The sequence below is a fragment of the Chiloscyllium plagiosum genome, chromosome 6 (genome assembly GCF_004010195.1).
Source record: "Chiloscyllium plagiosum isolate BGI_BamShark_2017 chromosome 6, ASM401019v2, whole genome shotgun sequence".
Lineage (NCBI taxonomy): Eukaryota > Metazoa > Chordata > Chondrichthyes > Orectolobiformes > Hemiscylliidae > Chiloscyllium > Chiloscyllium plagiosum.
In genome coordinates, this window is record NC_057715.1 from 99818529 (window position 1) to 99845327 (window position 26799).

At 41.9% G+C, this 26799-nt stretch overlaps 1 protein-coding gene across 3 annotated transcripts in view; it reads left to right on the forward strand.

Annotated features, from left to right (window-relative positions):
* Positions 1-405: 405 nt before the first annotated feature.
* cnga3a (cyclic nucleotide gated channel subunit alpha 3a) overlaps positions 406-26799 on the forward strand; it is a 58331-nt gene continuing 31937 nt past the window's right edge. For all 3 annotated transcript variants that reach the window (XM_043692267.1, XM_043692266.1, XM_043692268.1), the window contains exons 1-4: positions 406-859; positions 17994-18135; positions 24344-24460; positions 25615-25794. In XM_043692267.1, the coding sequence (XP_043548202.1) occupies positions 18035-18135; positions 24344-24460; positions 25615-25794 (398 nt within the window). In that variant the 5' untranslated portion in view covers positions 406-859; positions 17994-18034. The remainder of the gene's footprint in view (positions 860-17993; positions 18136-24343; positions 24461-25614; positions 25795-26799) is intronic.

A 26799-nucleotide genomic window follows, 5' to 3' on the forward strand; every position in this document is an offset into this window, starting at 1 on the left:
CATACTGGAATGCAGACGGTCAATCTTAGTCCATGAAAACCGACACTCACAGACCCGTCTAGATGCAGAGACATTAATAAATAACACATTCACCCCCCCCCTCCCCACCCTAACACGTGAACCCTGACATTCTAGGGTCAAATGCGGGACGCGAGGGTGGATAAGTCAATGCAATGGTGAGTGAGCTGGGAAGTAATTCCGTTCTGTTGGCGCGGCTGGTCAGAGAGTCCACAAGAAAAAGCGACTTGGGTGGAAGACGTTTAGCATTCGGTCAGGAAAGGGAACACGGGGAGAGATGTGGGGGAGAGGGAGGTGGAGGGTTCAAAGGTTGGGAGGGGGGTGGGTGAAATGTGTACACATCAATGCAGTCTCTCTGGCTGCAGCAAGACTGGCTACCATCCTCCCCACACCCCCACAACCTCTCGATTCCAGTCTGTCCCGAAGCTTGATGCATATTAAACAGATGGTCTAGGTGACGTCCAGAGTTAGAGATAATAATCAGTCTGATCAGATGACAAAACACTCGTCGTTTCATCTCTCGACTCCCGCCCCCAAAATAAAAGAAAAGCAGCGGAAAAAAAGTCTTAAGAGTCTTTTATTGTCTCTCACGTTTTGATGTGGGTCGTGCTGGATGGAGTAGGCGCCCTTTGATTGAAACTGGAGACATGGGGTTGATTTCTGAGAGAAAAGCGGTCAGTCACAGCAAGGGTTCGTCAACTCCTCCCGGGACCAGGGAAAGCAATTAAAAACCCGAACCGAGAGGATAGGAATCCGCATCACAAGTCCGGCTGAGGGGAGACAGAGTCCCCAGGGTGGGACCCATCACAACAAGAGGAGACAAGGAAACCCGCGACACAAGGTAAGGAGAGTGTATATGTGTGTGTGTGTGTACTGAACAGCGATTTATGTGTGTGTGAGAGAGGGGAATAAACGCTGTGAGTTTCACAGCTTTTTAAAACAGACTTTTCCAGAACTCGGCATCTCCTTGCCCCTCAGAATCCCAACAGTGTGGAAACAGACCATTCGGCCCAACAAGTCCACACTAGCTCTCCGAAGAGCATCTCACCCAGACTCGGCCTTTCTCTGTAACCCTGTATTTCCCATTTATAATCCACCTAACCCGCACATTTTTGGACTGTGGGAAGAATCCCATAGAATCCAATGTGCAAACTCCACACAGACAATCGCCCGAGGCTGGGATTGAACCCAGGTCCCTAGCACTGTGAGGCAGCAGTGCTAACCACTGAGCCACCGTGATGCCCTAAATGTTGAGGGGAGGAGGGTGTGAAAAGGGCAGCAAACTGGGGAATGAGTTGTAAACATTTGCTCAAACTCTTAATTCCCCTTTCCCACGTTTATAATGCCTTTCCATCCCATTATTCCATCCCCGAAGTTACTGCTGGGTAGGCTCCGCTTTGTCAAGCTGCGAGGTGCGTTGATCTATCCGCCTCGCTCATTCCCGCGAACTGCGGGGAGGGTGTTCACACTAATCCTAAAGCCATGTGTATCCGCGACCCCCTCCGTCCGGGGAGACTCTGAGCCCAGCCGAGAGAGGCTTCCCATTTATTTCTTTTTCTGGTCAACTTGATCCCGCGACAAAGTTGTCTGGAAGAAATTGAGAAATGATTTATCCTGGAAGATCCAATGGACATGTTGCTGGAGCAGGGCGATCGCGAGTGGTCCTATGTATTTTCCATTCCGAGTGTAGCTGGCCAGTAGGAAACATTCATTCTTACCTTCATCTAGTCGGATCGTCATGGTTACACGTCCAGTAACCATGACGAAAGATCCCAGGGTGAAGGTGGATGAGAATTGATAACAAAGCACTTCAGGTCTCTCTTCAGAGATACATGCATCCTGTCCCCAATCTCGTCAATTCGACAGGAAAACCAGGGTTTTGTTTATAGTTTATCGCCTGGAGTAATTACACAGTCTATCAAAAATAATTGCTACTCTTTAAAACAAAATCCATCATCAGCGATTAAATTCACTACCTCTCTACCCCAGAAACTGCATAATAGCTAGGTCCTCTAAGGTAATATTTTCATTGTCACTATAAGTCAAGATCATTTGATGGACCGAATGGCCGACTCCCGCTCCTGTTTCCTTCCAAATAAAGGCATGTATGACACATAAGGAGGCCATTCGGTCTTCTGTGCCAACTGAAAACAACCAATCCGACTTTCTAATTCTTTGATTAGTAACCTCGTAGGTCACAGCACTTCAAGTTAATTTTATTTATTTATCCACGGGATATGGGTGTTGCTCGCTTGGTCACCGTTCTTTATATCTCAGTAGACAGAACCTAGCTAATGATGCCAGTTAACCCTTTCAGGCGCTGACTGCCTTATATAGTAACTTGCCCAAGCTTTATTCTGGTTATTCATTTTTGGTATAACTATTTCAATAAATAAAGCAGGTCTGGCAATACCACACCTCCTCTGACTTTACAAATAGCTGATGACTTTGTTGGGTTGAAAGTCTGATGTGTCCAGGTGCACTTCATTTCCTGAATGTCTCTAGTATTGATGCCACTGTTGAACAATTTATTCCCCTTGACCAATATTTGGTTTGCTTGTCAGAGAACATATTTGTGTTTCTGAAAGAAGCAATCCTGTTTTTTAAAGCTTCATGAGGTAAACTCGTGTGTGATCTTTCCGTTCTTGTACTAATGCTTTCGGATAGCATTGTCATTTCTTCATTTCTTCAAATTCAGCCACGGACAGTTACTGTGCTGTCTTGGTACTGCTTCTCGTAAAGAGCTGAATTGACTGTATCAAGAATCTACTACTAATTCATGGTGTTGTGGTGCCAAGAATATTAAATGATCAGATTTTGAAGATTATTTGCAATTGGAAAATAATTGAATAATTCATTTTATACCTGTGAAATCAGTTGTGTCTTCTAATCTCTCAGTTGCGAAAATTACAGATGTAACTAATCGTGTGTTCAGTCACCTACAAACAGACCCCACCACCAGAGATATATTTGCATTTCGGAGAGACCATTTCCTCCACGACTCCCTTATCAGGTCCATGCTCCCCACCAACCCATCCTTCCCTCTTGGTATCTTTCCTTGCCACTGCAAGAAGTGCAAAACCTGCATCCACACCTCCCTTCTCACCTCCATCCAAGGCCCCAAAGGATCCTTCCACACCTGACAGAAATGTACCTGTACTTCCACCCACGTCATCTACTGTGTCCATTGCACCCGATGTGGTCGCCTCTATATTGGGGAGACAGGACACCGACTTGTGGATCGTATCAGAGAACATCTCTGGGACATCCACTCTAACCAACCCCACCGCCCTGTGGTTGAACACTTTAACTCCCCCTCCCACTCTGCCAAGGACATGCAGGTCCTGGGCTTCCTCCATCTCCAAACCCTAACCACCCGATGCTTGGAGGAAGAACACCTTGGGACCCTCCAACCACACAGGATCAATGTGGATTTCATGAGTCCCCCCACCTTATCCCAGTCTCAACCTTCCAACTTCCCTCTTGAATGGTCCTACCTGTCCATCTTCCTTCCCACCTATCTGCTCCACCCTCCTCTCTGACCAATCACTTTCACCCCCCCCTTCATCTACCTATTGCATTCTCAGCTACCTTCCCCAAGCCCCACCCCCTCCCATTTATCTGTCAGCCCACAAGCCTCATTCCTGATGAAGGGCTTATGCCCAAAACATTGATTCTCCTGCTCCTCGGATGCTGCCTGACTGGCAGTGCTTTTCCAGCACCACACTCTTCGACTCTAATTGTGAGTGCTGCATATTTTCTCAGAGGTTCAGTGAACATTTTTTTCAGACGTATGACATTGTCCTTTGTTGAACAAAACTGTGCTGGTCGTTGGTATTTGTCTTCAGTGCTGGTTCATGTTCTTCGGTATACTGCAGTATTTTAAGAACAAAAGTATGCTGTTTTGCTAAGTAGTGAGAAATGTTGGTTTCTGTTGACCTACACCTGTCCAACATAGTATTGGTCTCTTTGTGTTAAACTATGCAGAGTAATCTCTTGATTTTAAATTGCGTTTGCCTGTGCCAAGCAGTTCTCTGTCAGATGGTTGTAGTTTCATTTTCTTCCACTGTGGGACTTTTTAAATAATACCATAATATTCACTGCAGTGTCAAGTATGAAATCAGTTAGATGATCATTGAAAGGTGTGAGTTGACAATTCCTAGAGGCGCTAGTGGTTCATCTATACCAGATATTATACATAGAGTTTAAAGATTGTGTATCATCATGTAAAGGTATATGTTCTAAGAATGAATGTCTTGATATTCTGGATTTTCTTTCAAAGATATTAACATTTTAACTAACATGTTAACTAACTAATAATGCTAAGTAAGCATTATTAGTTCTGTTATTCCAACAATCGTTTTGGACATTTACACATTCTCTGGCAATGTCAGTTTTTTATTACAAACTTTGCATTGGTGTTTAAAGCTGGACATTGTTTCCAATGGCATTGTTTCTGAAGTGCACATCTGGAGAAGTGTGTTCTAGCATCTAAGTAATTTGATGACTTTTTAATGTTGGTCTATCATGTGATGTATTGGTACCTTAGAAAGTTGACAAAATCTGATGAACTTCTTCAGTTAAGTTAGCTTTCTGATCCTGTCATTCTGTTGCACTGTTTCCAGGTTTCAGCCTCTACCACTAACTGCATAGTTCTTTTGCGTGTAAGGTCCTCTTTTAGATTGTAACCTATCCTGCCTCCTGGTACAAAAGATCTCGGTACTTTTCACCTTCCCTGATATGTGTCAAAAATTGCAAATCAGCTTCCATCTTAATGACCCTGAGCCAAAGTTCCTTGAGCCACAAACACTTACTTCAGAAGTGTTTGCCCTGGATCACCATGGTATCTATAGCTTCCTCATTCTGCAGCTTTGTTGCACAATCCATTCTGCATTCTTAATCAATTTCAATTACTTAAATATATTATTGACTTACATTGCGTGACAAACAATCTTTTTACTTGATTGTTAATTTCTTTAAAACTTGAGAACGGAATAGATTGTAACTACTTACCAGATACTCACCAAATAATTAGCTGCTTTCCCTAGAGTAAAAATAATTTCTTATGGACAAAAAGTGTAGAAGAGGAAACAGACACCGCCTTCCCCCATCACTGAACACCCACTCACCAATCTCTCAGGTTAACATTCAATTTTCTCAGCTGCATGTCCCTCCATGACCTTGCCTCCAGAATCCACAAAAATCTTTGGACTCCTCCAATTCTGGATTCTTCTGCAGTTTTGTTTGCTGCATCATTGGTGGCCGTGCCTTTAACTGCTTAGTCTCTAAGATTTGGAATTCCTTCCATGCACCTGTTTGCCTCTGTACCTCTTTATTTCCTCCCTTCAGATGTTTCATAAAATCCCATCTTTTTGACCAAGCCTGTGATTTCCTGTTGTGCTGCTTGAGAGTCATAGGGATGTACAGCACAGAAACAGACCCTTCGGTCCAACTCGTCCATGCCGACCAGAGATCCTAAAGTAATCTAGTCCCATTTGCCAGCACTTGGCCGGAATCCCTCTAAATCTTTCCTATTCATATATCCATCCAGATGCCTGTAATTGTACTTGCCTCCACCACTTCCTCTGCATCTCATTCCATACACGCACCACCCTCTGTGTGATAAGGTGCCCCACACATCTCTTGTATCTTTCTGCTCTCACCGTAAACCTATCCCCCTAGTTCTGGACTCACCCACTCCATGAAAAAGACCTTGTCATTTATCCTATCCATGCCCTTCATGGTTTTATAAACCTCACCCTCCAATGCTCCAGGGAAAACCACGCCAGCCTATTCAGCCACTCCCTGTAGCTCAAATCCTCCAAACCTGGCAACATCCTTGTAAATCTTTTCTGAACCCTTTCAAGTTTCACGACATCCTTCTGATAGGAAGGAGACCAGAATTGTATGAAATATTCCAAAAGTGGCCTAACCAATGTCCTGTGCAGCCGCAACATGACCTCCTATATCCAATAATCAATGTGCTGACCAATAAAGGAAAGCATATCAAATGCCTTCTTCACTATCCTATCTACCTGTGGCTCCACTTTCAAGGAGCCATGAACCTGCATTCCAAGGTCTCTTTGTTCAGCAACACTCCATAGGACCTTACCATTAAGTGTATAAGTCTTGCTCAGACTTGCTTTTCCAAAGTGCAGCACCTCGCATTAATCTGAATTCAACTCCATCTACCACTCCTCAGCCCATTTGCCCGTCTGCTCAAGATCCCGTTGTACTCTGAGGTAACCTTCTTCATTGTCCACTACACCACCAATTTTGGTGCCATGTGCAAACTTACTAACAATACCTCCTACGTACACATCCAAATCATTTATATAATTGATGAAAAGCAGTGGACCCAGCACTGATCCTTGTGGCACACCACTGGTCACAGGCCTCCAGTCTGAAAAAACAACCTTCCACCACCACCCTCTGTCTTCTGCATTTGAGCCAGTTCTCTATCCAAATTGCTAGTTCTCCCTGTATTCCACGAGATCTAACCTTGTTAACCTGACTCCCATGAAGAACCTTGTTGACCGCATTACTGAAGTACATATATTGAGGAACTTCGATTATCCGAATGCCTTGGGCAGGGAGTATTTGGTTTGGATAGTCAAATGCTTGGATAATTGAATGTTCAGATAATTGAATGCTAGATAACACGGTTTAACAATCATTGGAACCCTGCGATCTTGTCTGAATATTCTGAAATTCAGATTATCAAATGCTGGATAATCGAGGCTCCTCTGTAGATTGCGTCTACCACTCTGCCCTCATCAAATTCTTTATTACCTCTTCAAAAAACTCAATCAAGTTTGTGAGATGATTTCATGAGACACAAAGCCATGCTAACTATCCCTAATCAGTCTTTGCCTTTCCAAATATATGTAAATTCTGTCCCTCAGGATTCCCTCCAACAACTTGCCGACCACCAGTGTCAGGCTCACAGGTCTATAGCTCCCTGGCTTGTCCTTACCACCTTTCTTCAATAGTGGTGCCACGTTAGCCAACCTCCTGGCTTTCAGCACTTCATCTGTGACTAGCGATGATACAAATATCTCAGGAAGGGATCCAGCAATCACTTCCCTAGCTTCTCAGAGTTCCAGGGTACACCTGGGGATTTATCCACTTTTGTGTTTCAAGACATCCAGCACCTCCTCCTCTGTAGTATGGACATTTTTCAAGATGTCACCCTCTATTTCCCCACATTCTATATCTTCCAAGTCCTTCTCCACAGTAAATACTGATATAAAATACTTGCTTAGTATCTCCCCCATCTCCTGTGGCTCCACATATAGGCTACCTTGCTGATCTTTGAGGGGCCCTATTCTCTCCCTAGTTACCCTTTTATCCTTAATGCATTTGTAAAATCTATTTGGATTCACCTTAACCCTATTTGGGAAAGCTATCTCATGTCCCCTTTCAGCCCTCCTGCATTTCCTCGTAAGTATAATCCTATTGCCTTTATACTCTTCTCAGAATTCATTTGATCTATCCTGTCTATACCTGACATATGCTTCCATCTTTTTCTTAACCCAAACCTCAATTCCTCTAGTTATCCAGCATTCCCTATATCTACCAGCTTTTCCTTTCATCCTAACAGGAATATACTGTGTCTTGGATTCTCGTTATCTCATTTCTGATGGCTTCCCATTTTCCAGCTGTCCCATTACCTGTGAACATCTGCTCCCAGTCAGCTTTTGAAAGTTCTTGCCTAATACAGTCAAAGTTAGTCTTCCTCCAATTTAGAACTTCAACCTTTAGATCCAGTCTATCCTTTTCCATCACTATTTAGAAACGCATAGAATTATGGTCGCTGGCCCCAAAGTGCTCCCCCATTGATACCTCAGTCATCAGCCCGGCCTTATTTCCCAAGAGGAGATCAAGTTCTGCACCTTCTCTGGTAGGTACATTCACATACTGAATCAGAAGATTTTCTTGTACACATTTAACAAGTTCCTCTCCGTCTAAACCCTTAACACTGTGGCAGTCTCAGTCTATGTTTGGAAAGTTAAAATCCCCTACTATAACCTCCCTAATATTCTTACAGATAACTGAGATCTCCTTACAAATTTGTTTCTCAATTTCCCTCTGACTATTAGGGGGTCTGTAATACAATCCCAATAAGGTTATCATCCCTTTTTTATTTCTCAGTTCCACCTAAATTACTTCCCTGGATGTATTTCAGGGAATATCCTCCCTCAGCACAGCTCTAATGCTATCCTTTGTCAAAATCTCCACTCCCCTCCTGCCTTGCCCCCTTTTCTATCTTTCTTATAACATTTGTATCCTGGAACATTATGCTGTCAGTCCTGTCCATCCCTGAGCCATGTTTATGTAATTGCTATGATATCCCAGTCCCATGTTCCTAACCATGCCCTGAGTTCATCTGCCTTCCCTGTTAGGCCCCTTGCATTGAAATAAATGCAGTTTAATTTATTAGTCCTACCTTGTCCCTGCCTGCCCTGACTGTTTGACTCGCTTCTGTTCTCAACTGTACCAGTCTCAGATTGATCTCTTTCCTCACTATCTCCCTGGGTCCCAACCCCGTCCCACACACCTTACTAGTTTAAATCCTCCCGAGCAGCTGTAGCAAATCTCCTTGCCAGTATATTAGTCCCCTTCCAATTCAGGTGCAATTTATGTCCACTTCTTGGACATAATACTTCTATCCCAGAAGAGATTCCAATAAATCAAAAATGTGAAACCTTCTCCCCTGCACCAGCCCCTCAGCCACATATTCATCTGCTCTATCTTCCTATTCCTACCCTCACTAACTCGTAGCACTGGAAGTAATCCAGATATTACTACACTCGCGGACCTCCTTTTTAAATTCCTGTCTAACTTCCCTATATCCTCCCTTCAGAATCTCATCCTTTTCCCTACCTATGTCGTTAGTTCCAAAGTGTACAATGACCTCCTGCTGGGCCCTCTCCCCTTTGAGAACATTCTGCACCCTGTCTGAGATATCCTTGATCCTGGCACGAGGGGGGCAACATACCATTCTGCATTTTTGGTGCTTGCCACAGAAACATCTGTCTGTGTCTCTGATAGAGAGTCCCTTAACACGATTGATCTCTTGGAACCCGATGTACCCCTCATTGCATTAGAGCCAGTCTCAATACCAGAAACTTGGCTGTTCGTGCTACGTCCCCCTGAGAATCCATAACCCCCTACATTTTTCAAAACAGTATACTTGTTTGAAATAGGGATAGTCACAGAAGACTCCTGCACTACCTGCCTACCCCTCCTGCCTTTCCTAGAGTTAGCACATCCACCTGACTGTATCTGCGACTTTGCTCCCTTTCTCTAACTGCCATCCACCACACCCCTTAGCTCTTGCATATTCCTTATTGCCTTTAACTGTTGCTCCAACCGAACCATGCAATCTGATTGGATTCGCACCAAACACACATCCTGCAGACATAATCATCAATAACATGGAAACTCTCCCTAAACTCCCACATACAACAGGAAGAACATATCACTTTACTAAAGGCCATCTTTGCTCCTTCACAATCGACAGATCCAGAAAATAGCACTGTCTTTTTGCTCTAAATATTAGTGCTCCAGGCTAACTTCGTACTTATGGTTTACATTTTTAAAATTCAATCAAGAGACAGATCTCAATAAAACATATAATCAAGAAAGAGCCCACTGTGCACTACTGTAGACTTACAGCAAGGTTACACTTACAAACTATGCACTTATTTGTTCCTGTGCTGTGAGCTCTCCCAGATAGATTCCTCCAAGGTCAACTGTGAATTTTGCTGTTGTTAACTTTTCCTACTCACACTCCAATGTCCAGAGATACATGAACTCAAACAGCAAAGGCAGTAACTGTGCAGATTCACTGCTTTTGTGATTCACTGTCAAGTTTTGTTTGCTGCCATGAAATGCCTTGGAATGTTTTCCTGCATTAGTGGGATCTAGGATCATGCGTCAGCTAAAATGAAGGAATGTAAGATGTGTCCAGTATATATGTATAGGATTGTTATGCAGCTTGGAAGGTAACAATGGTGTTCACATGCATCTACAGTTCTTTTCCTGGCAGATAGTTGAAGGTACAGTTTGGAAGGTGCTGTCAGGCATCTTGTAGGTATTGCACACTGTAGATGTCTATTGGTGGAAGAGATAAAGGCTTATAGTGGTGGGTGGGGTCCCAAACAATTCAACTGCTTTGTCCTGGAATGCGTTGTGCCAGAGTGTTGTTTCATTCATGCTATTGCTACACTAAACCAGGTCGGTAAAGAGTATCCTGTCACGTTGCTGACGTGTGCCTTGAAGGTGGGGAAAAGAACAATCAGGAAGTGACCAACCACCTTAGAATACTCAGTCTCTCACCTGCTCTAGCAGCCATTGCATTTTTGTGTCTGACCCAGTGAGTTTCTGGTCAATGTTGACCCCACATGCTGACAGATTTTTCAATGTTAATGGCATGATGGAAATGTTCCATAGCTCAATTATTTATATTGAAGGTGAAAATGTTTTACTGTTACCTTTATAATATTGTTATTTCGAGCTCTAGAGCCTCATGATTATTCTGGTAATTAAAGTGTCAAAGTAAATGTATATAGCATAATAATGATTATACCGTAGTAGATTGTATTCAAAATAAATTCTGCAATGTATCATTCACTACGGGTTGAATAAATTTAAAAGTATGAATGGAATATGTTAGAAACGAAAATCGCTTCTCAATAATCGCTCTAGACAAATTCAGGAAAACAAAGTTTTATTAACAATAGGAGCAATGCTTACTTTACAACTAGAGTCAAAAATGTTGTCTCAATGTGGTTAGAAATGCTTAAATCTAACAAAAACAATCTATAAAACATTTGGCTACTTCCTTTGTGTTTTTCTTTTCATTTGTAATTCACTATTTGTGCTAAAAATGTGTTGCTGGTAAAGCACAGCAGGTCAGGCAGCATCCAAGGAACAGGAGAATCGATGTTTCGGGCATAAGCCCTTCATAAGCCCTTCCTGATGAAGGGCTTATGCCCGAAACGTCGATTCTCCTGTTCCTGGGATGCTGCCTGACCTGCTGTGCTTTACCAGCAACACATTTTCAGCTCTGATCTCCAGCATCTGCAGACCTCACTTTCTCCTCGAAGATTCACTATTTGTGGTCAGGCAAGTTACCCAGCTTCAAATCTTACTTAAATAGATGTAAATTTGATTATTTTCTGACAATATTGACATTCCCCTTAATGTCTATTTGCAAGAAAGGACTTGAATTTCTGTTTCACTTTTTCAATTCCTAAATGCTTCACAGCAAATGAAGTGTAATGATGGCTGTAATGTCAGAAACTGCTGCCAATGTAAGCCCAAGAAGCTCCCAAAAACAGTAATATGATAATGCCCAGATAATCTGTTTTGGCGATTCACTTGAGGAAATAAATACTCACCTTATCCTTGTTGTAATCATGACATAAGAACATAACAAACAGGAGTAGGAGTAGGCGATTCAACCCCTCCAACCTGCCCCACCATTCAACGAGATCATAGCTGATATTCCCCAGGCCTCAACTCCTCTTGAACACAGGCTGAGCATAGCTTTCACCTCTCGTGTCCAAGTTTGGTGTGAGTCATTCACTAAAGAGCTGCCTGAACACTTGCTATGAAAAGAAAGGCTCAATAAGGACTTAAGTCAGGGAAAAGACAATTGCACTTTCTGTTTCAATCTTAGCAATCAGACAGAACAGTTACATTTATTCCTACTCTTGGTTAACTTGACTTTGTTTTTAAATGTATTGCAAATCTATTGTCACTGTTGCCTGATATCCAATCCTGTCATACACAATGGAATTGACTGGCTGAGTGTATAGTAATTGATTGATCTACTTTGCACACAAACTGCAATTCTGCACCTTAATCTTGGGCATGGTATTTATAAACCTTCCGTGTTGTCACATGTAAATAATTTAGTGGCACCTTTTAGCTGTAAAAATGACAAAGACCCCAATTAAGGTGAACAATTTCAGGGAGACCTGATAGAAGTTTATAAAATTATGAGAGGCATAGATAGGGTTCATGATTCAGAGATGCCGGTGTTGGACTTGAGTGTACAAAGTTAATAATCACACAACACCAGGTTATAGTCCAACAGGTTTAATTGGAAGCACACTAGCTTTTGGAGCAACGCTCCTTCATCAGGTGATTGTGGAGGGCTCGATCATAACACAGAATTTATAGCAAAAATTTGCAGTGTGATGTAACTGAAATTATACATTGAAGAATTGATTGTCTGTTAAGCCTTTCATCTGTTAGAATACAGTGATAGTTTCACTTCTTTCATGTGTAAATCACAAAACCCCCTTTTTTTAAAGTTGCATTCTCGGGTGAGCTGTTAACAATGGTGATAGCTAGACAATATGGTGAAGGTGTTAGCCCCCTGTGTTCTCTGTCTATGACCTGATGTTTAGATTGATTATAATCTAAAAAGTGAGATAACAGAGTATTACATAAATTCATGCAGTTTTTGAGCCCAGAGTTCGACATGAATCTATGTGGTTTTTGAGCAAAGTGCAATGTAACTCTGAAAGTACCAAAAAAATTCACCACACAAAATATATGTGTGCATGTGAGTCTTTGTCTGTCTGTGTTATCTGAATATCTGTGTGTGTGTGTAGTGCAATGGTGCTCACCTGTAATGTGACATGAACCCAAGGTCCCGGTTGAGGCCCTCCCTATGGGTACCGAACTTAGCTATCAGCCTCTGCTCGGCCACTTTCCTCTGCTGCCTGTCCCGAAGTCCACCTTGGAGGATGGTCACCCGAAGGTCTGAGGCTAAAAGTCCTGGACCACTGAAGTGTTCCCCAACTGGGAGGGAACCCTCCTGTCTGTTGATTGTTGTGCGGTGTCCATTCATCTGTTGTCGTAGCCTTTGCTCGGGTTGACAGTCAGAATTGCTTTTCCAGAGTTGCGATGAATAATACTAGAGGGCTCGCATTTAAGTTAAGAGGGGTAAGTTCAAAGGAGATGTGAGGGGCATGTTTTTTACACAGACTGTGGAGAGTGCCTGGAACATACAGGGGTTGTGGTAGAAGCACAATGTACAATAGAAGTGTTTAAGGCATTTTAGATAAGCACATGAATAATCAAGGAATGGAGGGATATGGACCAAGGGCAGGCAGAAGAGATTAGTTTAATTTGATGTCGTATTCAGCACAATATCATGGGCTGAGGCCTCCCTTCCTGTGCTCTATTGTTCCATGTTCTAATTGTGCAGCTTTTCTTGCTTATTTTGTGTGTTTAATGTTGGCAATTTTATTTAAACACTTTTTTTATTGACGACATCCTAGAGGAAATTCAGTTGGAGAAATAACCATTTTTAACCGGCTGATTGACCTGAAATGACATGCAAAGTGGGACAACTTCATTGAAGCATCTTCTGATAATGGCTGTTTTTATTAATGTTAATACAATTCCATCACAGAGCAAACACTTTAGAACCAGATAAGGCATCCTGAACTCACAGTTTAAATCAGATGGACATGATTATAAAGTAAAGCAAAAGGATTAATCAATATTCTAACTAATAGTTTGATCTTGCAAGGATGCAATGTCCTTGGAGGGATCACAACCGAGGTTTACAAGAATGATACCTGGATTTCAAAGGCTAAATTGTGAGGAGAGATTATATAAACTAGACCTGTTTTCTCTCAAGATTAGAAGGTTAAGTGGTGATCTGATTGAAATCTTCAAGGCAATGATAGGGTAGGTAAAGTTAAACTATTTCCATTGATTGGGAATTCTAGAACAAAGGGCATAATTTGACAATTAGGGCCAGACCATTCAGGAGCGATGTTAGGAAGTATTTCTGTACACAAAGGGGTGATGGTGGCTTAGTGGTTAGCACTGCAGCCTCACAGTACTAGGGACCTGGGTTTGATTCCAGCCTCGGGTGACTGTCTGTGTGGAGTTTGCACATTCGAATCTCCTGTTCCCTGGATGCTGCCTGACCTGCTGTGCTGTTCCAGCAATAAAGTTTCACAGTACTAGGGACCTGGGTTTGATTCCAGCCTCGGGTGACTGTCTGTGTGGAGTTTGCACATTCTTCCTGGCTCTGAGTGGGTTTCCTCCGGGTGCTCTGGTTTCCTCCCACAGTCCAAAGATGTGCAGATTAAGTGGATTGGCCATGCTAAATTGCCCATAGTGTTAGGTGCAATAGTGTCAGAGGGAAATGGGTCTGGGGGTTATTCTTCGGAGGGTCAATGTGGACTTGTTGGGCCAAAGGGCTTGTTTCCACACTGTAGGGAATCTAATCTAAAGGGTGGTAGATGTTTGCAACTCTATTCCACAAATGGCAGTGTATGCAGGATCAGTTGTTAATTTAAAATCTGAGATAGATAAATATTTGTTAAGCAAAGGAGTTAAGGTGAATTAGACAAGGGCAGGATGATGGAGTTAGGCCACAGATCAGCCATGAGCTCATTGAATGGTGGAACAGGCTTGAGGGGTTGAATTGTCTATTCCAGTTCCTATGTTTATCAAAATAGATCAACTATGCTGCCATCTGGGGTTTTAAGTAACAAGCACTTGTGTGCAAGTCGAGGCCTCAGTAAGCAAACATTCTGGCAACATTTGTTACTGTAAAGCCATACTTCATTTATGCAGTGGCATTCTTAGTAAATACTCAATAATTCAAAACAACATCTATTTCTGGCATAAATTATCAAGGATTTCTGAAATGTATTGTCTTCCTTGTTGAATAATATCAAAATTTCTTGTCTGGCATGCATCTGCCTAACAGTATTTCAAAGATAGTCAATCACACTTTTGCATCAATCCCACTCAAACCAGGAGGCCTTTGTGTCCACAGTTGGACATTTTGCTCAGCTCTCATAATGGTTGTCCAGATGAAACTATAGTCTTATGTTGATTATCGTCCAGTCATTTGACTGAGCTAAAAGCTCATATTATTGTCTATCTTGGAAAGAATGAATTTACAGCCTGGGCAGAAAACATTAAATAGAAATTAATGTTTCACATACTACTAATCAAAAGTCTAATCCATAAATAATTGGAATAAAATAGATTTCTCCTTCTTCATTCTTCACATTTGTTCAACTAATTCTTGTCTAAAGAAGATAAATACCTGGAGGTATGAAGACCCTTCAGGACAAAGAATACCCCAAAGTGCTTTGCAGCCAGTTAGTGACTTTTGAAGTGTTATGATGTAGGAAAGACAAATGCCAATTTTTACACAGCAAGCTCCCACAAACAGCAATGTGATAATGACCACAGAACCTGTTTTTTTTGTGACATTGAGGGATAAGTATTTTGAAATAGTGTCTTAGGGGTAGTTGACATCCACTTGAGACCACAGACAGGACCTCATTTTAACATCCCATCTGAAAGATAACATTTCTGACCATGCAGCACCCTCTCAGTCCTGCATTTGAATGTCAGCTTTGCGGTTTGCACCTGAATCCTAGAGAGGGGCTTGAACCTGAAACTTTCTGACTTGGAGGAAACTGATCATTGGCTGGGACCTGTCGAGAATTAAAAGGCATAGAATTTTTTGGCATGATTATTAAAGGATACAGGTACGTTTCAGAGAAATGTTGACGTATTAATGTGTTGCCCCAGAGAACTGAAGAACATTGTTTGAGGCTTTGAATCTACTTACAAGCAGTAGGCTTCAGACTTCATCAGGGTGAAAGTGAGGACTGCAAATGCTGGAGATTAGAGTCGAGAGTGTGGTGCTGGAAGAGCACATCAGGTCAGGCAGAGACATTCAGTTCTGGGCAAAAAGGACAGGGACTGTATCAGAGAACAAGTCCATTAGAAGATGAATAATTAGGAAATAGTGTCTTAGGGGTAGTTGACATCCACTTGAGATTCACTCTGTGTGTTGGAGTGAATGAGAAATAATTCATGATATTGTTGTTCTGTGCTTATATCATCTCTACCAACTGCACATATACATTGAATGTTTTCTACCTTCAGTTATTGCAGAGATTTTCAAACTTAAATCATTTTATGCCATAAATTTTCATTGTTTGCTGACTTAGTACAATATTTCCATTGTTGTCCATTACAAGAACACTTATCCTGTCATAATGGTGACCCTGTATGGAGTAGGTGATATTGTGCTTCAGAACCTGTAAGTGGGGTCACTGATCAGTTAATTTTTCTTAGTGCCCCTTATACGAGAAATTTAGAGTTGTAATGTTTTCCCTATTCACACCATCTTGCATTCTCTGTAGAACTAGCTGCACCAATAAAATTGTTGTGTATTATACAAATCTGCTATTATAATACTGGGAAGGACAACCCACTGCAAAACATCGACCACATGGTTGCCTTCAATCTCTGTTGTTTCAGGGTTTATCCTGCTCCCCATGTCAGGGACTGAATAGCCAAGCAATTATTATCAGGGAGGTTAGATAGGGAAAGCAAAGAAAAGGTGCAGATCTCCTATGTCAGGATGCCTCTTTTCCTTTATTTAACCCTGACTTAGAGGCTGGTACGCAATTAAGATGATGGCTTGAATGGTGTGTTGGTGACAATATTGATAGTAAATAGCCTGAACCCCTAAAGAAAGATATCATTTTAAAACAAAAATCTTAATTGACTCTTTAATTTGGGTTCTGTGACTGCGTGAGGGGAAGAGGGATTCTGAACTACTCTTTCTGTAGTAGCAAGTGTATTTTCCAATTGTGTGGGGGGATGCGACAATGTTGGCTCTGGTGCCTGCATACCTATGTAAATGAAGAACACTCCCACTGGTGAGGATTATACTGAAGGACATCCTTATGAGGATTTTCAGGGCAGGTAGTTTGCATTACCTGGAAAGCTGGGAATGAGCAGTTCTTGGAGAGATGTTGTGCAGATAGCCTTTCCATTTATGAACTCTTTGGAACAGTCATTGCAATGGCAGTGCTAATTTAATTATGATGATATAACAATCAGGAATTTGTCAGATTCAGACAATGATTATCAGTTTACCAGCGTGTAATCAATGAACTAAAACCAAACACAGTAGACATTTTGTGCATGTATTCCAAAGAGCATTGTTGTTTTTATTAATTCATGGAATGTGGTATTTATTTATAGCCCATTCCTAATCTCCTTGAAAACGTGGGGGTGACTTGGCTTCCTGAACCCTTTGGGATGTAAGTAACCCAGTTCTTGGGATGTAAGTACACCCACAGTGCTGTTGGGTTGGGGGTACCAGGGTTTTGACTCAGACAGTGAAGGAACAGATATATATATTAAGTCCGGATGGTGTGTGACATGAAAGGGAAAATAAAAGGCAGATGATGCTGTTACCATGTCTTTCCCCTTGACCTTCTTGGCAACAGAGGAGTTTTGCAAGGCACTGAAAAAAGCCTGGGTGAGTGTTGCAGTGCACCCTGAAGGTAATGTCAAAAGTTAACATAGTTACAACTGTCTTTTCGGGGATAAACTGGACATTGTGACTAACTTAACATCCAGGACAAAGTGAGGACTGCAGATGCTGGAGATCTGAGTTGAAGAGTGTGGTGCTGGAAAAGCACAGTCAGTCAGGCAGCATCCGAGGAGCAGGAAAATCGATGTTTCAGGCATAAGCCCTGATATATTCCTGATGAAGGGCTTATGCCTGAAACATTGATTAACTTGGCATCCATCCTTGATTTGCATAAGTGCCCTGAGGACATACAGTGTAAAATCTTTTGAGACTTTTCTTGACTCGGAGAACATAATGGGACGTGGGTCAGAAGATGAAAATGACAACGACGTCAACGTGACCACTACCAACCTGGGAGCTGGTTATCTGACTGCTCTTCCATCCCGCAATTGAGGCAACCGAAGAGAGGGATTGGGATGAAAACTAGGAAAAAAAATAGTTTTTGCAAATGTGCTTGTACAATATCAAATGTCTTTTATGTTATCAGTTCGATTTTGTTGGAAAATACAAGTGGTATTTCCTGTTATGACAGTCCAGCAGTTACTTTGGTTTGATGGTTGCTTCATCTCTTTACCAGGTGCTGATCAAAGTCGGGTTGGATGTGAAAGGCAGTAACAGATGGCTACAATCAGTACCCACCAGTCATACCCACGGGTTCACAGACTCTCGGTCAGGAATAACGACGATGAGCTCGAGAGAATAGAAAATGGCAACAGCAGGTACAGAAAACCTGTTGGACTTCCAATGTTCAACATTTCCATGCCACAGCCAAATGTATGCAATGGTAAAATCCCAGATAACTGAATAATTAATTCTGTCTCCACTTAAGGGTTTTAAATTTGATGGCCTTGTTTGGAAGGATATATAGATGCATAGATACATAGGGGTGGCACGTTGGCTCAGTGGTTAGCACAGCTGCCTCACAGCACCAGAGTCCTGGGTTCGATTCCCACCTGTCTGTGGAGTTTGCACATTTTACCTGTGTCTGTGTGGGTTTCCTCCAGGTGCTCTGGTTTCCTCCCACAATCCAAAGATGTGCAGTTCAGGTGAATTGCCCATGCTAAATTGTCCACAGTGTTAGGTGTGTTAGTCAGGGGTAAACATAGGGTAGGGGAATGGGTTTGGATGGGTCTCTCTTCAGAAAGGCAGTGTGGACTTGTTGGGCCGAAGGGCCTGTTTCCACACTGTAGAGAATCTAATCTAAATGACTGTAAGTATCACGTAATTTTTTTTTACACATTAAGGCAATGCACATTACAAAATCACCTTTATTAGAAAGTTTCTTTGGCTGTTCTAATATGACTTGCCATGAATTGACTTTGCCTTTTTGTAAATGGAAAATAAATGACAAAGTCCGTGTAACTGCAGAAAGCTGGTTGCAATTGGTTTCGAACACTAGAATAGAAATTTACCGTCACGTGTATTTTTACATGAAAAGTACATGAAAAGTTTCATAAATTACCACACCACGGTGCTAATATTACTGACAGAAATCACGGATAATAATAATAAAAAAGTAAAATTAATATTAAGTCCATCACAGTTCAGTTAATGGCTTCAGGGTTTGGGGAAAGCTGATTAAGGAACAATAGAATATCCATCGTTTAAGTGACATGTGTTGCTATTTTAGCTATTGTAAGAAACATGTTGGGTGATTTCTTCTAATATAAGGAAGTACCCACAAGGCTGTGTACCAGTGATGACATTAATAAAATGATCCAGCCAAATTGTGATATGTGGGGTTAGATTTGAACTAGAGTGCTACGCGGAAAGACACCTGAGAACACAAAGAAGCCTGCATCCCCACTCACTTCTCCTTTTAGAATTCAATGGGCTAAATTATAAGGAGAGATTACAAAAACTGGGGTTGTGGTCCCTGAAATTTTGAACAAGTCAAATTTAACCTAAGTTTCAAGAAATTAAGGGGAACCAATAGTGTAAATGGTTATTTTTGCTGGTTGGAGACTTTAGGACTAGGAGGGAAATTAGTAAATATATCGACACAAACAGGGAACTCTTTTGTGAAAATTGTTAATTCTAAGTCTGAGTTTGTTACATATTATTAACCATAGGCATGAAGAGAGACGGGGCAAAGGCAGGTTCAAGAATTCAATCTCAGACAAGCTGTCATCTCAGTGAATTATGAAGCAGGTCTGAGGAGCGAAATGATCTACTTGAGTGTTCTTAGGAGCTAATAAAAATCCTATGGAAACATGATGGTAGTAGTGTTTATAATGTCTGGATTTACTGTCAGAAAGTAAGCTTTTGGATTAATTTTATCTTTTTAAGAGTTATATTCACAATCATTTGACGTTGTAACCTCTTACTTTAGCTGAGATGATATTTTGACTAGAACATTTCCATAACTTGTCACTGTTGCCATATCAGCAGACTCCTAGATCACCTCGTGCCCTCCGACATTCCAGGGAAAACAGCTCCAGCCCACTCAGCCTCTCCTTATCGCTCAAACCCTCCAACCCTGGCAACGTCTTTTTAAATATTTTCTGAATCCTTTTAAATTTCACAATATCTTTCCTATAGCTGGGAGACTAGAACTGACCTTACAGGAGTTTATAAATCGTGAGGGACATGGATAAGATGGAACAGCCAAGGTTTTTTCCCTAGGGTAGGGAAGTTCTAAACTAGAGAGCATAGGATTAAGGTAAGAGGGGAAAGATTTAAAAGGATCTAAGGGGCAGCTTTATCATGCAGAGGGTGGTATGTGTATGTAATGAGCTGACAAAGGAAATGGTGGAAGTTGGTACAATTACAACATTTAAAATACACCTGGATGGGTAAAATATTGGAGGTACATGTGTACATACTTGAGCTGTATTGAAGCGTTGGAGACATGAGGGGTGACCTGGGAGTCTGCTGATATGGGGTGACAGTGACATATTATGGAAATGTTACTGTCAGAATATCATCCCAGCTAAAGGAAGAGGTTACAAAGTCAAAGATTATGAATAAAAAATATAATTAATCCAAAAGCTTACCTTCTAACAATAAATCTAGACATTATAAACACTGAGGCTATTACAATACAACATTTAAAAGGCACCTGGATGACTACAAAATTGGAGGTACATGCGTAAAAAATTGGATGTGTAGTGGACAGCGAAGAAGGTTACTTCAGATTACAACAGGACCTTGATCAGATGGGCCAATGGGCTGAGGAGTGGTAGACAGAGTTTAAATTAGATAAATTAGATATTTTTTTATTAGATTACTTAGTGTGGAAACAGGCCCTTTGGCCCAACAAGTCCACACCGACCCGCCGAAGCGCAACCCACCCATTCCCCTACATTGACCCCTTTTACCTAACACTACGGGCAATTTAGCATGGCCAATTCACCTGACCTGCACACCTTTGGACTGTGAGGTGAGGTGCTGCATGTGAGGTGCTGCATTTTCGAAAGGCAAATCAAGGCAAAACTTATACACTTAATGGTAAGGTCCTGGGGAGTGTTGCTGAACAGGGAAGCCTTGGAGTGCAGGTTTATAGTTCCTTGAAAGTGGAGTCGCAGGTAGATAGGATAGTGAAGAAGGCGTTTAGTATGTTTTGTTGTATTGGTCAGAGCATTGAGTACAAGAGGTGGGAGGTCATGTTGCTGCTGGTTAGAACACTTTTGGAATATTGCGTGCAATTCTGGTCTCCCTCCTCTAGGAAGGATGTTGTGAAACTTGAAAGGGTTCAGAAAAGATTTACAAAAATGTTACCAGCATTGAAGGGTTTGAGCATTGAGGAGAGGCTGAATAGGCTGGGACTGTTTTCCCTGGAGCGTCGGAGGCTGAGGGGCGACCTTATAGAAGTTTATAAAATCATGAGGGGCACGAAAAGGGTGAGTAGACAAGCTCTTTTCCCTGGGTTGGGAAGTCCAGAACAAGAGGCCACAAATTTAGGATGAGAGGGGAAAGATTTAAAACGGACTAAGGGGCAATTATTTCACACAGTATGGTGTGTGTGTGTGGAATGAGCCGTGAGACGAAGTGGTGGAGGCTGGTACAATTATAACATTTAAAAGACATCTGGATGGGTTTGTGAATGGAAAGGGTTTGGAGGGATATGGGTTAAGTGCTGGCAAACGGGATTGGATTAATTTAGGATATCTGGTCGGTATGGATGAATTGGACCATTCCATGCTGTACATGTCTATGACTATGAATACAAAGGATTGAAAGAGATATGGGCCAAGTGCTGGCAAATGGGACCGGAGTAATTTAGGTTGTTTTATTCAAATAATCCCCACAGTATGGAAACAGGCCATTTGGCCCAACACATCCACACCGACTCTCTGAAGAGTAACCCACTCAGACTCATCCCTTACCCTATTACTCTACATTTACCTCTGACTAATGCCCATAACCTGCACATACCTGAACACTACGGACAATTTAGCACGGCCAATTAACCTAACCTGCTCATCTTTGGATTGTGGGAGGAAACCCATGCAGACACGGGGAGAATGTGCATCACTATGATTGTTTTGTCTCTATGATTCAGCCTCCCACTGAGATTGCCATTTGTCAGCCCAGTTTAGAATCAACAGCATTGGTTACTAGGTATATTGGAGTTCAAGTGGACAATTAAGCCCAGGGTCTGTGTATGGGAGTGCATCACTCCCACAATGGAACTGCCAGTCTTGACAGTGTACAGTTAGCCAACAGGAAAATATATCAACCTCAACAATAAACTTTGTCATTTGCCAAACAGTAACAGTTCTGCATGTTTTGTTGTTCAAGTGTTTTTTTATTTAGTCTTTTAAATTAAATTTTGATTTACAGGAAAGGGCCCTTATGTCTAATCAGTTTGCTCAATCATATGGTCAACATACCTCTTCTCGATTAGAAACACATCATCCTATTGTTCTTCCTTACACAGTTTCTTTCAAAAGCTGTGGCTGGTACCTTATTCCACGAATTTATCAGAATGTGGTAGCAGGGGCTTGGTGTGTGTGTTTAGGTGTGTGATGTTTAACTAGAGTTACTCGCAATTTCTTTGTTTTAAAACTGCCTCTATTGAGTTTCTGGTCAATGGTAATCCAAGGATGTTGATCGTGGGGGATTCAGTGGTGATGACACCATTGAATGTCAAGGGGCAGTTGTTATGTCATCTTGTTTCCCCCCCTCAGTCAAAGTAAAATGCTCAGAGACACAGTATAGTTTTACCCCCTTCATCTTTATTCCGGGCCCTGGAGGGGGAGAGAATGATCACCCATGTGCACAGAGACATGAGTTCTTGGTCTTTTCTGGGGAGTACAGCAGTTTCTCAATGAACTATATAGTAATTTTACAGGAAGGAGCATCCAGATAAGGCAACATACATATTAATTGGGTAACCATGACAATTAACGAGTATCAATAACAGAGACCAAGCCCTTTACTGTTATGCAAAGAAAGTTCTTAACCTTGTTAAATGGATTCATACAATGGATACTTTTCCCCTTGTTGGCTGACCTTGCGTTCTGAATGCTTCCAATATTGTTAAATGGCTGTACGTAATGACTCTTTTCCACCTTGTTAACCCATTAACCTTGCCTCCAGCACCTCATTGTTAACTGTAAGTTCTTATCTGATTTGAGTCATGCTCAGCTGGACCCCTTGTTTCACAAAACTCAGAACTTAATTCTTTCTCTGCCTGCTTATACTCGATACACATTCTCAGTTAGATTGTCTCTTATTAGTGATGGTCATTGTCTGGCATTTGTATGGCGTGAATGTTATTTGCCACTTGTCAGGTCAAGCCTGGATATTGTCCAGATCTTGTTGCATTTGAACATGGACTGCTTCAGTACTTGAGGAGTCGCGAATGATGCTCACCATTGTCTGTCCACTGACAAACATCCCCCTTCTGACCTTTATGATGGAGGGAAGGTTATTGATATTATGTCTTATACATTCATGTATCATGATGATAACCAACAAAAGTGCTGTAATTGAACCCAGTCAGCCCTAACCATTCAGTTTTAAATGTTGTAAATGGTTTCCGATGAAACAACAGATCAAGCATGCAGGTACAGCAGGTAGTCAAGAAAGCTAATAGCATGCTGGCCTTCATAACAAGAGGGATTGAGTATAGAAGCAAAGAGGTTCTTCTGCAGCTGTACAGGGCCCTGGTGAGACCGCATCTGGAATATGGTGTGCAGTTCTGGTCTCCAAATTTGAGGAAAGATATTTTGGCTATTGAGGGAGTGCATATAGGTTCATGAGGTCAATTCCTGGAATGGCGGAACTATCTTATATTGAAAGATTGGAGCGACTGGGCTTGTATACCCTTGAGTTTAGAAGACTGAGAGGGGATCTGATTGAGACGTATAAGATTATTAAAGGATTGGACACGCTGGAGGCAGGAAACATGTTTCCGCTGATGGGTGAATTGCAAACCAGAGCACACAGCTTAAAAATAAGGGGTAGGCCATTTAGGACAGAGATGAGGAGAAACTTCTTCACCCAGAGTGTGGTGGGTGTGTGGAATGCTCTGCCCCAGAAGGCAGTGGAGGCCCAGTCTCTGGATTTGTTTAAGAAAGAGTTGGATAGAGCTCTCAAGGATAGTGGAATCAAGGGTTATGGAGATAAGGCAGGAGCAGGATACTGATTGAGGATGAGCAGCCATGATCATAATGAATGGTGGTGCAGGCTCGAAGGGCAGAATGGCCTACTCCTGCACCTATTGTCTATTGTCTAAGTCAATCTAATCTTAACTTCGTTGTTCTGAACTCAATATCCTGTTTAAAGCTCATTGTTCTGAACTCAGAATTGCATTTTAAGACACTTTTAACTTAAAGTCAATTTGTGGCTGGTTCAACATTTCATTTTTCTTTGAGGAAATGTGATCTGATAGAAAAGAGAAAAATCTTATCAGTTATACTTTGAATTTGTGCAGCATCTCGGAAAGGCTGACCTGTGATTGATTGGCTTTCCGCTTAGGACTCACTCACTGTGTGAGGACACATCTTCTGAACTGCAGGGAGTTACCTCCATGGAGACCAAAGGACAGCCTGAATCCCGCCGGAGCTCTTTCACAGGCAGAGGAGCTTTAGCCAGGTATTGTCACCATCTGGAAAGACCGCTCCGGTAAGATGAAACAGGTTAAATGAGATTGTGTAAAGCAAGCATTTGAATGAGGCTTAAACCAGCATAATGAAGAAGATCTCCTTTTGTGCTCCAATTAACTAAAATGAATATGTAAGATTAATTCAATTCTTTTAACTACCAGATTTCTATGTATCTATTATATATTTATCAACCTGGTTGCTACACATTCTAATATACCTATACTGGCTATGAAAGGACCTGCTTCCTGGCCTTGCCTTGCCCCACACTCACTGTGAACGCTGACCCTGAAGTTATGAAACAATCTATCTCTCTAATGGAGAGGAATGCCTATGGTCTTTTTGTGGACAATGGCTAAAGGCTCTGCCAATGATAATTAAGCAGAATGGGGCAGCATAGTGGCTCAGTGGTTAGCACTGCAATCTCACAGCACCAGGGCACCAGGGACCTGGGTTTGATTCCGGCCTTGGACAACTGTCTGTGTGGAGTTTGCACATTCTCCCTGTGTCTGCGTGGGTTTCCTCCCACAGTCCAAAGATGTGCAGGCCAGGTGAATTGGCCATGCTAAATTGCCTGTAGTGTTAAGTGCATTAGTCAGAGGGAAATGGGTTTGGGTGGGTTACTCTTTGGAGGGTTGGAGTGGACTGGTTGGGTTGAAGGGCCTGTTTCTTTAGGGAATCTAATCTAGACTATGATAATTTCATTTTATTTCATCTAGTCAAGCATCTTACATTTCATGTGCTTGGAACTTAGCACCATGCTCTCTTTAAAGCAACAGACAAATGTTAAATAAAGGTAGGTTCAGTGTCGGTCTCACAGTCAGTATAGTGCAATGCATTGAAGTGAAAATCATGAGGGCTTAGGATGGCATAAATAGAAACTTTTCATATCAACAAAATAGGAGGACATATGAAAGGAAGGTGGAGGCATATTCAACCAGGGTTTCCAAATTAAGCATACAAGGAGAAACATTGTAGGGATGTGGGAAAGGGAGTGGGAGGTCCAGTTCCTGCTTGACAGGTTGAGCAGCTGCTTTTTGCGCTGTGATTGGTCAATGTTTTTACAAACGTGTCAGTGGAGAGATTGGCCATGTCAACACTGCAGCTAGCCACTTGTGTGTATAATGCAGTGAATTATTTCTTTAGGTTCACTCATTTCGTCATCATGGTGAGGAACTGGACAACTCGACAAATGCACAGTGAAGATCAGAGGCCAGATTCTTTTTTGGAACGCTTTCGAGGACCAGAGATAAAGGACGTGTCAAGTCGGGAGAGCAACACCCAATCAGCTATTGGCAATCTGGAGCATCAAGGAAAGAGCAAAAGGTAAGTTCCACTCTCTACCCCAGTAGTCGTTTGAATATATTTTTGTATCAGTCTGTACACACCTCTGAAGCAGGTGAGACTTCAACTCAGGTCTCCAAGCTGGAAGTATGGACCCTACCACTGCATCACAAGAGATCTTCAAAGCAGCTTGTTTCAAGGATTGCTTGAAGTGAGCCCACAGGTTCTGAAGGGCTAAACGTGGTTTCCAAAGCAAAACCCAAATTGAATAAAGCATTCAAAAGCCAATTATACCATATTTCCCAACAGAGTTGATCGATGTGTTTCAGATTGGTGCCAAGGAATAACAGCTCAATTCCATGGATCATCCTTGTGCTTGCATTGGTTAGGAATGTATTGGAGTATAGCCTGGCATTTGGAACCATTTCACAACCTGCAAACAATACTACTGTACTTCTTACCTGACCTGCTGAGTATTTCCAACCTCTTCTGTTCACATTTCTACTGGAGAAAGGCCAATTTTGATGGCATTAGGCAAGAACTTTCGAAGGCTGACTGGAGGCAGATGTTCGCAGGTAAAGGGACGGCTGGAAAATGGGAAGCCTTCAGAAATGAGATAACAAGAATCCAGAGAAAGTATATTCCTGTCAGGGTGAACGGGAAGGCTGGTAGGTATAGGGAATGCTGGATGACTAAAGAAATTGAGGGTTTGGTTAAGAAAAAGAAGGAAGCATATGTAAGGTATAGACAGGATAGATCGAGTGAATCCTTAGCGTATAAAGAAAGTGGATTATTCTTAAGAGGGAAATCAGGAGGGCAAAACGGGGACATGGGACAGCTTTGGCAAATAGAATTAAGGAGAATCCAAAGGGTTTTTACAAATATATTAAGGACAAAATGATAACTAGGGAAAGAATAGTGCCCCTCAAAGATCAGCAAGGCGGCCTTTGTGTGGAGCCACAGAAAATGGGGGAGATACTAAATGAATATTTTGCATCAGTATTTACTGTGGAAAAGGATATGGAAGATATAGACTGTAGGGAAATA